Source organism: Doryrhamphus excisus, chromosome 19 (assembly GCF_030265055.1).
Source record: "Doryrhamphus excisus isolate RoL2022-K1 chromosome 19, RoL_Dexc_1.0, whole genome shotgun sequence".
Taxonomy (NCBI): domain Eukaryota; kingdom Metazoa; phylum Chordata; class Actinopteri; order Syngnathiformes; family Syngnathidae; genus Doryrhamphus; species Doryrhamphus excisus.
This window is the reverse complement of record NC_080484.1, coordinates 10,374,651-10,392,486: the sequence shown is the minus strand read 5'-3', so window position 1 is coordinate 10,392,486 and position 17,836 is coordinate 10,374,651. Positions and strand designations below refer to the sequence as shown.

Here is a 17,836-nt window from a genome sequence, read left to right as displayed (position 1 = left end):
ACTACAACATGTTATTACTTCAAGCTGTGGCATCTGTCATCAAATAGCCGCCATCTTTCCAGCATACGGTTATTAGTAGCGTGCAGACAAAGCATGCAGCCGCATCGGAAAACATACGGTCATAATTAGTAAAGTTCTAAGAGGAGGTCTTTGGGACAACCATCAGTTTTTCCCATAATTTCTCTTCTCTAGTAACAAGATGTATTGTTTATAGTATGTGAGCGAACTGGGCCTGAATTAATTGCACCCTCTTCTGGTTGCTCCCATGTACTGCAGTGAACTCCAAGACTCGACACACAAGCTGACACGAGATGTCTTGTATTTGTGTCCAGGTGGCCAAACCGTGAGCACCACCGACTCGTCTGCCAGCAACAGAGAAAGCGTCAAGTCGGAGGACGGCGATGATGAGGAACCGCCTTACAGGGGTCCTTTCTGCGGCCGCGCACGAGTCCACACGGACTTCACGCCGAGTCCTTACGACACAGACTCCCTCAAACTGAAGGTGACGGCTAGCTAGCCATTGTTTTGTTGAGCAACCTAAACTGGTGCTTCTCAAACCATTTGTACCACAGTTTGAGAATCCAGGCTTTAACTATACTTAGATCATAATTGTGGTAATTTTATTTCTATAATGTGGGTAAAAACAACGCTAACGATATATTATCCGGAGCCGATAACTGATCAGACCTACCTGGGTCACTTTACAGCGGGGTGACGTGATCGACATCATCAGCAAGCCGCCCATGGGCACCTGGATGGGTCTGCTCAACAACAAGGTGGGCACCTTCAAGTTCATCTACGTGGACGTGCTGAGCGAGGAAGAAGAGAAACCCAAGCGGCCGGTGAGGAGGCGGAGGAAGGGCAGACCACCCAAGCCCACGTCCGTGGAGGAGCTGCTGGAACGCATCAACCTCAAGGTGGGATACCCGGCGTGCCAGACCTTCCACCGCAGCGCACTGTGAAGGACAAATAGTCTTGACAAATATTTGACATGGCGGAGTCGTGCAGTCACAGGAACAAATCGTACGAGAAGATGAAATGGAAGAAATTACAGACGAGCCGGGCTAAATTTAGGAACGCCAATGACAGGGTGCCCACTTTGGTCCTAACCACACGTCAGAAACCTTCCGTCCTGTCAAAGCTAGCTCATGCTAACAAGCATCATTTTAACATGCTATGTTGGATCTTTAGCAACATACTGTCAGTGGAAACGCTGAAATGGGGCTGAAATATGAACTATTAGTGCATGATGCTGCTTTTAACGTTACATCCTCACATTTGCATAACTAACGAATTTAAAAGTGAGGGAGAAAACAAGAAAACTAACGAAATATAGTGACAAAGTTGCAACACTGATCCCACTGATTATATGTTTAGAACAAACAGGTAGCGTCAAATATATTTATGTCGGTCCAAATGTATTTGTGGCGGGCCTCCACAAATAAGTTAATGCATGGGAAACACCGTGTGCAACTTTATTAGAAGTTGTTTTTTTTTTGTCAAATTCAGAATTTTAGAACCTCTGCAGTAAAGGCTCGACAAGCACTAGCGATCCATGGTCGCCATGGATACCTATTCCCAAACAGTGTATCATCAAAATGTTTCTGAAGCTCTAACTTTAGCGTGTAATTATGACACTACACGGGAATTTTTCACCACGTTTAAATTTTAGACTGGCCAAAAATGTCTAAAGTGTGGTTCTTTTGTTTTAGTTGCTCACCAACCGTGTGTTGCTGGCGTCACACTGCCGGTATTCAACATTGCTGGGAGAGATTTGCTTCAAGGGCGGGCATTTTAAACATTCTTCTCAGTGGCCGTCTTCTCTTGTGTAAAGAGCTTTAGCGTGTTTGCCTTTTTGTTGCCAAATAGCTCCCACCTCGTGCCGTTCGTGCATTTGTACAGCTGCCTTGTGATAACTTGCTCTGTATGCTCGTCAACAGCGTACGCTTTTGAAGTGAGCTTCATCAACATTGCATGCAAGCTGGAATAAAACTAATATTGATATTTGTTGGGGAGGGATGGGTCCTGTTGTTGTTGTTTCCACATTGTCTTGTCGTCACAAGTGCTACAAAGTGTGCTGACGTTGTGCAGGAACACATGCCGACGTTCCTGTTCAACGGCTACGAGGACCTCGACACTTTCAAGCTGCTGGAAGAGGAGGACCTGGACGAGCTGAACATCAGAGACCCTCAACACAGAGCTGTGCTGCTCACGGCTGTAGAGCTGCTGCAGGAATATGACAGTAAGCACCCCGAAAAATATACCCCAACGTTGTTTTTGTGTTTAGAACAAGGGAAGACTTACAAAATGACAAAATTCTGTCCATTTTAATATGCATGAAACCATAATTATTATATTTGTTTGTTTAAACATTCGTTATTTAGCATGATACCAGAATGGATTGTACCATTTTATTTATTCTTGGGAGGGGAAAGGTGGTAATAAGACACACTATTAGGGCCACACCGAAAAAAAAAATCTGAGGTTTCGAGAATAAAGTCATAGTATTCCGAGAATACATTTGTAAATTAGAGGAAAAAGTTGTAATTTACGAGAAAAATTTATGACATTTGTAAATATGTAATATTACCAGAATACATAAGATACACAATATGTAAAAGCCTAAATACAAAATTAGTCATTTATGAGAATAAAGTTGTAATATTTTGAGAAAACATTTATAAATTTAAAAGAATAAAATCGATATATTGTTGCAGATGCCCAGTGGGGCGTCCAATTTGATGCATTAGTACCGTATTTTCCGCACTATAAGGCGCACCTAAAATCTGATTTTTTTTTAAAAAAGCTGACTATGCGCCGTATAATCCGGTGCGCCTTATATATGGATCAATATTGAGCCGCGACAGGTCTCGCAACTTACGGTAAGCAGCCACCGACTCCATTTTTCCCGTAGAAGAAGAAGTGCGCTGTGCATACTGGGAAATATTAAACAACGATTCACTTTCATTTGTGCGTTTGTATAAAGACCCTGAAATGGCTCCTATTAAGAGACACGCTTACAACGCAGAGTTTAAACTCAAGGCGATCAGTCACGCAGTAGAACACGGAAATAGAGCAGCAGCAAGAGAGTTTAACATTAATGAATCGATGGTGCGGAAGTGGAGGAAGCATGAGGATGAGCTGCGCCAAGTAAAGAAGACTAAACAAAGTCATTTTGCACATTACGAGTGTCACTATACTGCGATTGCACTAACGTTTAATTTACCATAACAGTATCAGACGTTTTTTTGCGCGTTGACTAAATGGAGGAAAAGTAAAATGTTATGCCTTGCTGTTGTTCAAAGATGTTAAAGATGTGTCACGAAAATGCTTTACCTCAGAGAAAATAATAAAACAACTGTTTATTCATTTTGGGAGTGAATGGAGTTGTGGAAAGCTTGTTTGTTATCTATTAATAAAGTTTGACTGACCTATCTGACTGTTTTGTTGACATTCCCTTTAGCGCGGCACCATCTAATGGTTGCATAACGTAACTACAGCCTCTACTGTAGCGCCTTATAATGCGATGCGCCTTATGTATGGAAAAAGTTTTAAAATATATCATTCATTGAAGGTGCGCCTTATAACACGGTGCGCCGTATAGTGCGGAAAATACGGTAGTTTTTATGAGTTTTTAATGAGTTTTCTGAGAGAAGAAAAAGGCTGACTTTGTGCGTCTCCAGGCAGCAGCGATCCAGAGCGCGGAGGCGGCCTGTCGGGCTCCCAGGAGAAACTTCTGTCCGGGGGACAGGGTCTGGTCGGAGACTCGCCACGGGACTCCGGTTGCTATGAGAGCAACGAGAACCTGGAGAACGGTATTGATGGCTTTACTCAAGACTTGACCACTTGGAGTTGTAGTCCTCCTAGCTAAGGTCTAGCATCCCTTTTGTGACACGGCTGCCCCATCTCTCCATGCTTTTGCATTCTAACTCTGGACCACCTAGACCAAGGACACTATAAAGGACCAGGACTAACTGTTTAGCCGTCATGATGGTGAGCTGAATCCAGAAAGATTCCATTGGAATCTTTTGCTAACCATCATGGCGTCTGCAGCCAAGTCGCCAGTCCTATCCATTTAGCGTCCTTGTTTTAGACCCTCAACCTTATCCTGCTCTCCTCATGACATACTTCTATCCTTCCTTCATCACTCTTTCCGTCCTTGTAGGCCTTCAGTCTCATCAGCACCAAAGTCCACATGTAGCAGTGATGGATCCAAGCCCCAGACCACTAAGCCTGGTCTACCCCACAATGCTGGGCGCCTATGACCAAAGGGGGAGACCATCCCCCGTGTGCACGCGTGTTCTCACGAAAACAAACTCGCTGCCAAATGAAGGATTCCCAGCTCTCCCGTCTGTGGATTCCACACTGATGACAGTGTACAAGGGGGACGATTACGAGTATTTCTGCTAGTTTGAATAAGGTTTCACAAATGTACTCATGTGCCTCGAAGGAAATATTTTTCAAATGGAGATTTATCGACACAATTTTTATTTTTAATAGCGCTCCAGCTCCTTTCTAACATCTCCATAACCCAGGGGTGTCAACGTGTGGGGGAAAAGAGCAGAAAGATCTAACATCCCCTGCTAGCACCCACAAATCACAGCTCTGTCCCCTCTGATTGTTGCTTTCCAGTGGAAATACTGGCTTCCTCTTCATCTGAGTGTGTGTGTGTGTGTGTGTCACGGTTATTCTGCTATTCTAGAGATTTCAATTGTGGAATTAAAAGCCCCCCCCCCAAAAAAAAAACTCTAATAAAGAAGGTGCTGCTGCTTCTTTCTGTTTGGCCTCTCTTGTTTTCCCTCTTCATGCTGCTCCTTTCACAAACTAACTTTTTTTTTAGTTCATATCCTGCATTTTCTCTTCAGGGTCACACAGTGCTGTGTGTGTACAGTACCCATTCACAGCTTTCAAAACATTTCCTTCATAAAGCGCAATGCCACATTTTTATACATCATTTAATGGCACAGTTGAGCCATGAAGGCACCGTGTCGCTCCCACTCTATCATCAAGCATCCTTTGTGAACATATCATACTCTTATTCGTCTCCTTTCTAGGAATGACATACTGACTACAAATCTCGTGTTAATTATTCTCAGTAAATTAATCAATTAATTACTGAAAATTAACTTGACAATTTTTCCAGCCTCAGTATATTGCCATGTGCAGGCTGGTTTCATTAGAAATTAAATTAGAAGCTTGTAGTTCATTGTACTTTTCTTAAAAGTAATGTTAAAATCTCATCTCGTTCTTCTCTACTCTAAATCCCATGCATCGTTTTGTTTAGTGACACCCGTCATAAGTAGTAGTTGTTGCGTGTCAAAGCCTTGAAGCTTATTGGTTCTTTTCCGCGTCTAAAAAGACAGGAAATGTACAGTCACCAACACAATAGCACAATATGTATTTGTTCCATTTTTCTGGGTGCTGTTGAGACATTTCATGGCTTTTCCATCTTTCTCATTCAAATTCTCTTTGGCTGTTCTCACCCGTTTCAGGCGGTAAGTTGCTCCAGCTTTTCATTCTAGTGTCATAACATACTTCAGGCTGCCATCATAGCGTCCTCTTCAGAACTCAATGAGGCTGTGTTTATTTTTGCAGGTAAAAGTAAGAGGACGTCCCGTTCTGGTCGCTCTTCCGCGGGCCAGTCTCCGGACTATCCGACGCTCCCGATGACTATCTCCAGTGAGGCGTTGCAGCAGAACATCAAGAATCAGCGTCCAAAGTTCCCTAAAAGCTTGTTCAGCAAGCCGTCCCTGAAGGCTTTCAACCTGCTGGGGCTCCGTAAAGCCCAAAGACATTCGCCCATCCCGGCCAGTCGAAGCTGTGAGGACCTGGATGAAACCTTCCAGCCAAACGGATCGTGGAAACGCTCCCACTCTCTGGGAGACCTGCACTGGGAACAGACGGATGTGGATGGTCGAGCTGGTCTGGAAGGGCTCAGTTTGGACACCGGTAGCCCCACTAAGGTCTGTAGAGACGAGAGTTCTCTGAATCGTAACAGGACTCCACCTGTGAGTCCAAAACCAAGGCTTGACAGACCACCTGTGCCCTCGCAGTTGCCTCTACGACCCCCTTGTCCCACCACCCAAGCCCCCTCCCCTCCAGTGCCAACTCCAAGTCCCCCTGAGTCCAATACAGGTCATGAGAGGGTGGTGCGGACTCATGCCAAAAAGCCACCAGTACCACCTCCTGTCCCTGCTAAAAAGTCCAGAGAAAGACTCGCCAACGGTCACTCCCCCCTCTCCCTACCTTCCTCGCCATCCCCCGCCCCCTCCCCGACGCACTCGCTCACCCGCTCCCACCCAAGCAGCCCCGTAACTCGCTGCAGCGCCACTCCACCGCCGCTGCCCGCCAAGACACCGAGCACCCCCAGCAGCCCCTGCATCACTTCGTCGGCCTTGTCCCCCGGAGGAGAAGATGCGGGTGTTTCTGTGACGCCCCCTTGGCTCTCAGACCTGGGGGGTAAGGTGGCCGTGTCAAGAAAGGCATCCCATTCCAAGATGAGTCCCGACCTGCTCACCTTGCTGGAGCAACGGCTTGAGGCTGAGGGTATCGATCTCACAGAGGAGCCTTACTCAGACAAGGTTAGCAACCAATCAAAACACTTCTAAGATACATTTCACATTTTTTGCATAAAATTAACCTCCTGTTTATCTGAGCTTGGGGAAGCTCAAGTGAATGCACAGTGGGATTTCTGGGAATTGAACCAGTTCCAGGTGGTGGAAAAGTTCAAATTAACGACAAGGAAGTACATTTTTTTTTTTAAACTTGTGTGTCTGTGACGGGTAAAGAGTAAATATTTACAATATTTGCAGGAATTAGTCCTGTATTATTGTTTTGTATATAATAGAAAATGCTGAAATGCAACATTTTGCTTGTATGGTGCTTCACTTTTGGATTCTACTCTCATCCTCTCTTCCAATCCGTGTTGCCAAACAAAATCAAGCCATGTTTGAAATAATGGCGTCTACATACCAACCTTATTTACACAGATGATAAGCCGAGAGAGAACATGTTTTTTGTTCTTCCCATGAGGGAGTGTGTACTCCTTGAGTAATCATCTCCCTGCTCCCTCCCCCTCCCAGCATGGCCGCTGTGGTATCCCCCAGCCTCTGGTGCAGCGTTACTCCGAAGACCTCCAGCATCCCGTAAAGGAAGTGGCCTCCATCATGGACCAGCTGAGGGTCCGGGAACTGCGCAAACAACACCGCATGGCTGTAAGGACGCTGCTGCAGCTTCCATGCTTCTCCTCACGTCCTGCTCCGTCTCCGCCCAGCTCCTGGATAAAATGTGTCCTCTTTTGTGTCCTTAGATCCCTTCTGGTGGTCTGACTGAAATGTGCCGCAGACCGCCGGTGTCCGGCAATATCAGCACCGTCTCCGACTGGCTGGTCGCTATCGGCCTCCCCATGTACACACAGGCTCTCGCGGTGGCGGGCGTCGACTCTATGAGCGCCGTGGCCTCGCTGACGGAGAGCGGCGCGTGGGAGGCCGGGGTGCGGGACGAAGGACATGCCCGCCGCATGATCGGCGAAGCCCGGCTGGTCGCTGCGCGCAGGGACGCTCAGTCGTAAACAAACGTGTTCAGGAATCAGACTGATGAAGGGAGCGTAGAACTCATCCTGTTGTTTACCGCAACTTGGGATCATCCTGGATGCTACAATGATGCCTTTTTTTTTTTTTTGTAGTGAGGGAAACTTTCTTACCGAAGACCCCAAAATAAAGAATCTGCCTTGGAGGAAGATAGCACATCATTTTGTAGGATTTTTTAAAAAGATACTTCACAAGTGCTTGGAACTCTTGTGAAGAGGGTATTTGAAGGAAGTAGCACCGCCAAAGTGACAAACTAAACACAATAAATATCAACATGTGGCTGACTTATATTCTATCATTTTTCTGTATTATACAACGCTTCATTTCCAGGCTTAAAAAGCACATTTCCGCTATATCCAAGCACATTTTCACTATAACATTGCCTTAGCATTAAGTATGAATGAATGAGTGTTTATCATAGCCTTTTTTTTTATTAATTGAATCTGCCAGAAACTTGATTGGTGTTTTACGATTTTAAAAAAACCCACTTCATATAACAACACATTTGGAAATAAATATGCAATTTCTACACAGTGGAACCTCTAAAAGTCAGTGTCATGATACAATTCACTAGTTGCACCCACCTTGGGAAGCAATGCTGCTGGAGCACAACACGTTGGGTTCAACGTGCTTCAAAGGGTTAAATCTGCTTTTTCTTCTTCCAAACTGTGCGTTTCTAGGAGAAGACATACGCTCAAAGACAAGTTGGTCATTGTTTTTATGTTTTACAGTTAGGCACTGAAGGAAAAAGTGAGGAGCATCAACTGATTTTGCCTTTCTCGCCAAACCTAAGATCATACGCATTGTTACTTATCAAAGGTACAATCTGTTTGAGCTTTTTTTGTGGTTAACTTCTTTTTACACTTTGACAGTTACAAACATGGAAGAAAATTATGCACAGGCATGGTTACTTATGGAAGGTAGAGCATTTTTGTGGGGCTTTCTTCCATTTTATTTTCTAGGTTTGAAGGTTTTATTGTATGTTTTCTACAACTTAACTTCTTTTTAATGTAGAGCATTATCAAAGGTAGAGCATTTTCTGTTTTGTTTTTTTTTGGTACATTTGCAGTGGTTAATGTCAACACAATTAAGAATGTTAAGAAATTAGATGACTGAGGCACAAATCAACTTTGCATCATACGTTGGTGAGAAGGTGTGTTTTATTAGCCTTAGCATCCCAGGCATTAGTTGATGGCTGGGCTAGCGCAAGTATGGCCGGCTCGAGAAAATGTCCAAATCTGCCCCACAAATTTGACTTTAGAGGTTTCACTGTGCACGCTAGCTGCTTGCATTTTGCAGAGCCACAGAAAATGACCCCTTAAGGCAGGGGTGTCCAAAGCTTATTTTTTTATTTCCCTGTGGAATATTGTAAATATGACATAAAACAATAAAAGAAAAACACATTTGTTGCAAGAAAAACTTGAAATGTTATCACACTAATTGCAATCATTTGCCTTGTCGCCTATAACGCAATGATGCAGACTGGGTTTTTTTTTTGTTTTGTTAATATACTTAACTGTTGAGCATATATTCACACTGGATTGTTTGTAGTTTTTGATAGGTCACTTTTGGACACCCCTGACCGAATACATACCGCCAGCTAGACTGTAACTAGTGTTAAAAATCAGGGAAAAAGTGACAACAACATAGAAGCATCCTTTATTTTAACCTTCTTCGCTTTTATTCCCACAATCATTTTCATGCTTTTTTTCCCCAGTCAACAGCCTTGCTCTGCAAAACCATGTTCTGTTTTTTTGTTTGTTTTTTTTTACAAGCAACCCAAGAAGTTTGGTAAGGACTAAAATAAAAAAAGACTGACACTGTAAATGCACTTTAGAAGGGTGACTTAATCTAGCTGCAACATGCCAAGTGGGACAACTCAATGAGTGATAACCTTTTCCAATCTAGCAATCTTGATTACATATATGAAATTCTCTATGTGTAATTGATATTTAAATAAGTTATTTCCCCCCCGTTTAGCTGTACAATATGAATAGCAATACCTTCCTGCATAATGCATATTGCTTTAGCCGGTGAGGAGCTATCCAGTGTGTAATTGTAACATAGGTGTACAAAGGATTCCCTTTGCTTTTCAGCTACTTCATGATTGTCCATACAGATTTTGCTTGTGTATAGAAATAATATTAATAAAACAGTAATGTCCATAACTATTTGTCATTCTCAACTATAATAAACTGTTTTGTTGACATGCACTGGCCTTCTTATTGACACTGTAATGATTGTATGACTGTTTATGCTTCATAAGCATAATGCTCTTCTGTGTTCCACTTTTAATGTCTTGTGTTGGGCTTACCTTGGAAATACAGCTCAAAGTGTGTCTGCTTGTGGCGCAGCTTTCCTCTCTTCAAATGCAAAAAAAAAAACATTTAACATATTATATTTAATGCCTCAGTTTCCCCCAAATATATAAAATATGATAATAGAAAGCATTTGTCCTTTATTTAACATGTCTACTTGAAACATTTAATAAAACACCAACGATATTTTGTAATTAAAAATATATTAAAATAGGATTAAATATTAATACATTCATGAATGGGATATTTTCCCGGAGCCCCCTAAACGTGACATAACACACTAGTAGCCACTTTTACACTCCTATATTGTTCGTTTACATAACATTGAGCAGGCTACGGGATCACAGCAGGGACATAACAGACGGCCACCGCTAGCAATTAAGCTGACATTACTGATACCCAGTGAGCACAATACTACGTCTAACTTGTCTTTCAAACATGTTTAGAATAGTAATAGGTCCACCACAAAACAGCGTTCATTTATGAATTGTTTTTGAAAAAAACCGCAATGAGTATCTGTGGTTCCTACAACAGTATTTGTATAGTTTTTACTGATACTGTCATGGAGTATGCTGCTACACAGCTAGCGAATCGATAGCTAAAGAAAACTCCGTAAACATGGCTTACTTTTTTTGTTTTTGTAAAGCTTTCGTGACTTGCATGTATGCTTGCGGTAACTTACACGCAAAAAATGCAATTACTATTTATAAATGTACATGAAATATGTTAAATATTTAGCTAGCTACAACATAGGGATACACTGCTAACTGCTAACTACGGTGTCGTCAAACTTACAAATACATAATCAAAGTAATAATTCAGGAACATTTGAGATCGCTATTTTAGGTGCTTTTTCCACACAGATACTTACAAAGACATTTTCACAAGGCGTACTACAGGCTTAAACGTTTTTAAAACAAACAGCTTGTTGAGGAGCTTTTTCAAACTTCAATCGTTTCTGCCATTGCTAGCTTGCGCTTCACAAACGGGAAAATGTCAAAGATTGTCTAATAGCGAGAACAGCACTTACTCTTGCTGTCACTGTAACGATTCTTTATGGACAATAATTTTTACCATATATTTTTAACACGTTTTACCATACATTTTTAACAGTTATTTATTTACTATGAACTCGTTTACAACTCCGAAGTCACATGAAATCATTATATTTCACCCAATGACATTAAATTAACATAATCTTTATTGTTGGCCTTTTCTTGTCATAATGCTCTCTTAAGATAAGAAATTGTGGTTAATGGAAAATCGAAGAAAAATATGCGTTTCCATTTGCTTGAACCGCTGGGTGGCGCTGTTTTCCATCCAAAAATGCACATCTGATATGAGTTGGAACATTTTTTCTCCCCGACTCTCTCTCTCTCGCTCTCCTTCCACGTCCAGTAATCTGACACCCAAAAAGGGGAGCCGGCCTGCAAGGATGCACCCTTGTGGAATTGCCCGGCTGCAAAGAGCCGACAGTCAGCCGGAGTGCTCAGAGCAAGACAAGCCGAGCAAGAGCCACCGTGCACGGACTTGGGTGCTGCAGAGGAGCCGCTGATCATCCCGAAAGACCTTCCAATGGTCCTACTGCGCACACACGAATGGGTGACTTTGCACGGCGCCTTGTGAGGAGCAGATGATGAAGAATTACAGCGGCAGTCCGCCTCACAGCAACAACAACCAGAACCCTCATCTCATTCACTTCAGGAACCACAAGAAGTTGCTCGCCTCCTTGCCCTGGCGCTTCCCCCTCAGAGCTTATGCTTTCTGCATGGCGACACTCTTCTTCTTCTGCCTGGCCTCCCTTTTCTACCAACTCAACGGAGGACCTCCCAAAATCCTGCTGGACATCAGACAGTATCTCGGTAAGAACTTTTTCTTCTTCTTCCATGTTTTTTGGCTCTGCGGGCTGAGGAATAGACAACACTGTACACTCTCAATTTCACTCTGCTCGGTACACAAAACTGCCACTTTTACACCATCATGTGTACAAAACTACAACTTTTACACTGCCAAGTGTCTAAAAGTACCTACTTTGGACTAAAATGTGCCTAAAACTACAACTTTTCTACTGTCATGTGTAAAAAAAAAAAAGCACCACTTTTACACCAGCATGTGTCTAAGACTACCTACCACCTTAGCACCACAATTTGTATTAAACTACTACTTTAACACCATCTTGTGTATAAACTACCACGTTTACACTATCATGTACCTAAAACTACAACTTTTCCACTGTCATGTGTCAAAAACTCTTACTTTTACACTATCATGTGCCTAAAGTTACAACTTTTATACTGTCATGTGTCTAAAACTGCAACTTTTACACTACCATATGCCTATAACGACCGCTTGAAAACCACCTTGTGTCTAAAACTATAACTTTTACACTCCCGTGTGTCTAAAAGTATCACTTTTATACTGATGTGCGTGTCCACCTATTACTTTTAAGAAATCACTTTTACACAGTTAGATGTGCAGAATCTCCAACTACACAACAATCAGTTATATCTTATAGGGGCAGTGGAATGAAGAAGAGATGCTGTGGCACACGCACACACGGACACATGCATACTGTATACAGTATGAGTGGATGCAATCAGCTGTTAGCCGAGTGACAGGATGGAGCAAACAGGTGATGACATCACCACCTAATTTGGATAATTGCGTGTAAATGTCACTTTTCTGGATGTTGGTTTGTGTCGTTATCTCATGGAATTATTTCATCACAGAACATGAACTTCACTTCAGGTGATGCCCACTGTGTGTGTATGTGTGTGTGTGTGTACTATATGGATGTGATGGACAGGCCGTGCAGCCTTTTAAGCGCATCTCATGACCAGATGATTGACTGACCTTTCCCTGCCTTGTGTGGCATTTAGCTACAGATTGCCAACATGAAGGTAAGAATCCGTGAATATAGGCGTGTGTGTATGGAAGAAAATAGTTGCTTGATTTGCCAGGGAGGGGAAATCTCGCAACGAACGTGGAAGGGGGGGTTAGAAGGAACAGAGGCTTTTTTGTGGAGGTTGGGGGTTTTGAGGATGTCACTCAACATGGAGCTGCGGGTAAATGGAGCAGACCTTTGGTGGTGAATTGACTCCTGTAGGGCCGCCCTTTCACCTCTGCTGTTGGTGGTACGGTCGTCTGTCTTTTGTTAGCAGTAAAAGTAGTAAAAAAAAAGTAATTTGGTTGTTTGATACATGATGTGTTCTGCTTGGGGTGCATCCACAGTCCACACTGGTCTACAGCATTCAGTACTGCACACTGGTGGCCATCACCACCACTTGTCATTATGGTTTGACCGATTAATCAACTAATTATAGATGTCAGAGAATAATCACTAATTTGCCAAACACTGATGCTGCTGCTAACACTTATTTTTCACCACTAAAATGCGGGCAATAGCAGAGCCCAGCTGCATATATTACTTATTGGACGTCAGTTCTACATAACACGGTACCTTTTAATGTTCAATTGCATCATATTTCATCAGGACAGCTTGCAATTGTGTATGATCATAGCAGCTAAAAGAAGGTTAAGTTTCATCCACATACAAAATTCCTTCTGGATCCAAGGGAATAAAATCACTGATTGATTTAGCAGATGACGAATGTTGAGTCTCTCTGAGTGCTCTTGTTGTTTACATAGTAGGAAAAAGTTGCATAACAGTAGTCATACTGTAATAGTTGTAGTAATTTTGTTTAATTTTTGTTTTTGTTTTTTAAGTTAGAATCCACGAGGATTAGTCATTTATGTTCCTACACATGTCAAATTAGTTTATCTTTGTTGGACTTCCCGATGAGAGCAATAAAACAGCATCAACTCAACAATTCATTTCTGCCAAACCTCTCAATGAGGTCCTTGGGGATCATAACTGGTCAGCAAACACAATATTTTGGATATAATACATTTTCAGGGATGCTTTTATGCGTTATACTTTCCAGTCGCCTTACCAAGAATCATAAAAATGTTAAGCAAACGGCACGCGGCTGCCAGGCTCGTAGTGAACATGGCTCTCAAAAGGGCCATGTAGCCTGGAAGCCACACATAAATGTCTGGGTTGACAAGTAGCTTGGAGACATATACTGTACAAATAGAAATAATTGTAATCATACTTCTGAGCTGCTCAACAGTTGGTTGATAACTCTGCTTCATTGATCACAATTATCTTCAGATCAATCTTTGAGGCATTTTGTTTCTTTGTCTTTCGGTGTTGTGACGACATCTCCTGGTCACTGGTGTGCGTGAGTGACTGGATGAAAAGCTCTGGGTAAAAGCTATTGGCACCACCTGTTGGTTTGCATGCATACATCGCTTGACCCTAAATATAAGATGATGCATCTTTTTCAGATTTTTCTTTTTCAGGACCAAAGTACTTAAGTCAACACAAATATAGTGGAAGCTCCTGTATTTGGTTTTTGTCATTACTCCTGTCAAAAATGGTCCCATGTAAACTGAAACATGTTTTTTTCATTCATTCATTCATTCATTTTCTACCGCTTTTTCCTCACGAGGGTCGCGGGGGTGCTGGAGCCTATCCCAGCTGTCTTTGGGCGAGAGGCGGGGGTACACCCTGGACTGGTCGCCAGCCAATCACTGGGCACATTTAGACAAACAACCATTCACACTCACATTCATACCTATGGACAATTTGGAGTCACCAATTAACCTAGCATGTTTTTGGAATGTGGGAGGAAACCGGAGTACCCGGAGAAAACCCACGCATGCACGGGGAGAACACGCAAACTCCACACAGAGATGGCCGAGGGTGGAATTGAACCCTGGTCTCGTAGCTGTGAGGTCTGCGCGCTAACCACTAGACCGCCGTGCCGCCCACATGTTTTTTTTCATATCAAATAACGTAAATCCAATTAATCAGTTTTTTTGTTAATAATTGAACTTTCATGAATTTCTATGTACTTTATTTCATCTTGACCATGTAATTACACGTTTACACCAGCAGAGGGTGCGTCATTGTGCTGAGTAATTAAGTAGGGTGAATGGATTGGAGCGGTTAGCATTAGCCACACACCGCTGATTAATAAACAAACTCAATCATGAGAAGACGCTAACATTGGATCCTGTTTATTGTTTCACAGTTGTATTTATTGGCTACACAGTGCGACCTAGCTTGTGTAAACTTTGCTACTGGTCGAGATTCCCCTCGGTCTTGTGCCGGTAACACGTACGTGTCTGGTTTCCTTGTCGTTTCCCTCCAAAAAGCCAGGAAGAGAGTACACTCGGTGTATTGGGTTCAGCACCTATATGAAAATGGTGTGAATTCACAGAGAGTGTAGTTTAATACATTACAAAAGAAAACACAGCATACCAAGAAATGCTGCAAATGTTCAACAGACAGTAGGGAATGACTGTGAGAAGATACATTTCCTAAACGGCAATTCCGCGGTGAACTTTGACTACAGTCCGAGACTTTCGTTTTTATCAATCGACCCTTTTTCCCCCCCTAAAGCATGACTCATAGAGTACACGTGCCTACATACATACACACATACTTTGTGACGACATGCCACATACGCATGTTAGAGCTTTTATGGTGCATGCGTGTGATTTTTGGAGCCTACTCGCTGGCCTTTTAGGCAGCGCTACGCCCACTTCCTGTTGAAGGGATATTAAAAACAAGGACTTAAACGGTCAAACTGAGTAGAAGTGACACGTGTAGTTTGCACGCTTGAAGGCAAATTACCAAAGGTGTCATAAAGAATGTAAGTCAACTCAGTCATGTGACCTTCTGTTTTTTACATTTTGGGGTCTGAGGCTCCCTCCAGGCCTGCAGGCCTCCGCCATTAGCAAACTGTGTCTAGGACGTATTCCTGACATGTACAGTATGTTAGTATTATGTCTGCTAATTGGCGCTACATTCAGTCTAAATGCCAAAACAATCCGACGGCTCGTAAATCCCCGCGGGGGTGAGTGAAACAAGCGTTCCTCCTTGTCTGCTGTGTTGTGCATACTGCCTCGTACGTCTGTTTGTTTACCTGCTTTCTAGCGTGGGCATTGATTTTATGGGTCACCAACAGGACAGTTTTATTTTAATGGAAAATTAAGACAGTGGCTTTGTGGGGGAGGTTTCTAAGGGCCAGAAATGTATTACAGACATCTTTGACTGCCAAAATTGTGCTTTTTTTTGCACGGGAGCAACAGATCAAAGTCTTATGCATCTTGTGTGTGAATTTTAGACTTGAAGGGATTGTATTTTTGTCCCAGCAGCGGGCAACAGTTCTGTTTTCCTCCGATTGGCAGCAACAGCTTAGATATGAAAAAGTTGCTGAAATGTATGCTGATAGAGGGAAATGGTGACAAATCCTGCAGAGACAAAAAATACAGGAAGCTTACACTTGCACACTGCCCTGGCTGTTTGATCGCAAAGGATAGGGCTGGCATTGGTAAATAGCTTAGGCACGTCGATAGTTTACCATCCATACATTTTCTAGGCCGCTTATCCTCATGAGGGGCCTATCCCAGCTGACTTTGGGCGAAAGGTGGGGTACACCCTGGACTGGTCGCCGGCCACACTTATGGACAATTTGGAGTCTCCTCACATGCATGTTTTTGGAATGTGGGAGGAAACCGGAGTACCCGGAGAAACATGCAAACTCCACACAGATATGCCCAAGCGGAGAATCGAACCCAGGTCTTCCCGATCTCCTATCTGCAAACGTTTACATGTGTAAATGTCTGTAAATAGATGATTATTTTATGTTATGTTTAGTGTTACGGTCTAAATCTGTGAATAAATGTAGTAATTTTGTCATCATCATTTTTTCTTGTGTTGTTTTGGTTGTTTCATGGAACTGTTCAAAAGATATGGATGTCAGTCACCATTCTGCTTGAAAAAAAAGCTATAAAGCAGAAACCACCCATGTTCTACTGCCCAATTATAAGGACCCAAAAAAGGCTAAAAACAGTACGCATAATGTACGCAAGGTGTTTATTTTGAGGTTTCAAATTAGTTATGATGGAATGCGCCCCAGAATTCAGATGGTACGGTCCCATCAGTGTTTTGCTGCTTTTGTCTTGCATCATTCTAGCCTGTTCACTAACAAAAGGAAAAACAATCTATCTTTCATTAGAATCATAATGACATCAGCACCCGTTCACCAAAAAGTAGCATGCCTACTAAACTTGCTATTATACTTGTAGGTGTTTGAGGACATGCGTAAAGTGGATGTACAGTTCTTCCCATGGTCTACATGTTTTTAGAAAGACGTTTAAGGGTGCTACGGGAACTGGTGGGTGGCCCGTTGTGCCACTGGGTGGTACCATGACTCCATAATTAGAAGATCAGAGCTTGCATAAATAGTGTTCTTGTAAGAAAATTGCGAGTTTTGCTTAGAACATGTAAATGGAGTCCCATTTCAGCGCCTACTCCCAGCTTTAATCTCGATCCAATTCCATGTATATCTGAATGAGAAACACGATAATTGCTGTGTGAAACAGTTCCTCACGTCTTGGTGTTGCTAACCATGTTTGCTTGCTCTACATTCCTCTGTTTATTGCCGCAGAGCACCAGCGTGTTGCTGTTCCACGCCGGTTTCCGTTCTTTCTGCCACACGTACACGTCGCATCAAACGGCTAAAGGCATCAATTATGCCTCAATTTGGAGAATTTGCAAAGCGGTAGGTTGTTCTGGTCTGAACATGTTACATGGTGGTCAGGGGGTACCGTGGTGTCTTTCCGTGGATATTTCGGTCGAAGTGACCACCATCTCTGCTGCGTCCATCATTGCCTGGTGAAAGAAATAAGTAGTGGTTTGAAATAGCGGCCTTAAATATACAGATTGAGCCTCGATGCCCAGCCCATGTTGTTAAAACCACTATGAGCTGGCTTTCAAGTTTTATATAGCTTAGATCCTCTGAGGGTTCAGCTGGGGAAACTGAACTGGGGAAAAATGAAAACTGTGGAAGAACT

At 42.8% G+C, this 17,836-nt stretch overlaps 2 protein-coding genes and 1 long non-coding RNA gene across 9 annotated transcripts in view; 2 read left to right on the top strand and 1 right to left on the bottom strand.

The window, feature by feature from the left end:
• sash1a (SAM and SH3 domain containing 1a) overlaps positions 1 to 9,796 on the top strand; it is a 188,156-nt gene extending 178,360 nt beyond the window's left edge. For all 6 annotated transcript variants that reach the window (XM_058057371.1, XM_058057369.1, XM_058057372.1 and 3 more), the window contains 7 exons: positions 333 to 502; positions 708 to 917; positions 2,092 to 2,242; positions 3,684 to 3,815; positions 5,596 to 6,581; positions 7,083 to 7,214; positions 7,310 to 9,796. In XM_058057371.1, coding sequence (XP_057913354.1) covers positions 333 to 502; positions 708 to 917; positions 2,092 to 2,242; positions 3,684 to 3,815; positions 5,596 to 6,581; positions 7,083 to 7,214; positions 7,310 to 7,570 — 2,042 coding nt within the window. In that variant the 3' untranslated portion in view covers positions 7,571 to 9,796. The remainder of the gene's footprint in view (positions 1 to 332; positions 503 to 707; positions 918 to 2,091; positions 2,243 to 3,683; positions 3,816 to 5,595; positions 6,582 to 7,082; positions 7,215 to 7,309) is intronic.
• Positions 747 to 11,310, bottom strand: LOC131107391 (uncharacterized). Its single transcript, XR_009120252.1, has 5 exons — positions 10,779 to 11,310; positions 9,904 to 9,952; positions 8,174 to 8,265; positions 3,669 to 3,805; positions 747 to 956 (listed from the first exon to the last, which is right to left on the bottom strand). It is a non-coding gene; the product is annotated as an uncharacterized LOC131107391 (long non-coding RNA).
• usta (uronyl 2-sulfotransferase a) overlaps positions 10,245 to 17,836 on the top strand; it is a 43,865-nt gene continuing 36,273 nt past the window's right edge. For both annotated transcript variants that reach the window (XM_058057381.1, XM_058057380.1), the window contains exon 1: positions 10,245 to 11,769. In XM_058057381.1, coding sequence (XP_057913364.1) covers positions 11,541 to 11,769 — 229 coding nt within the window. In that variant the 5' untranslated portion in view covers positions 10,245 to 11,540. The remainder of the gene's footprint in view (positions 11,770 to 17,836) is intronic.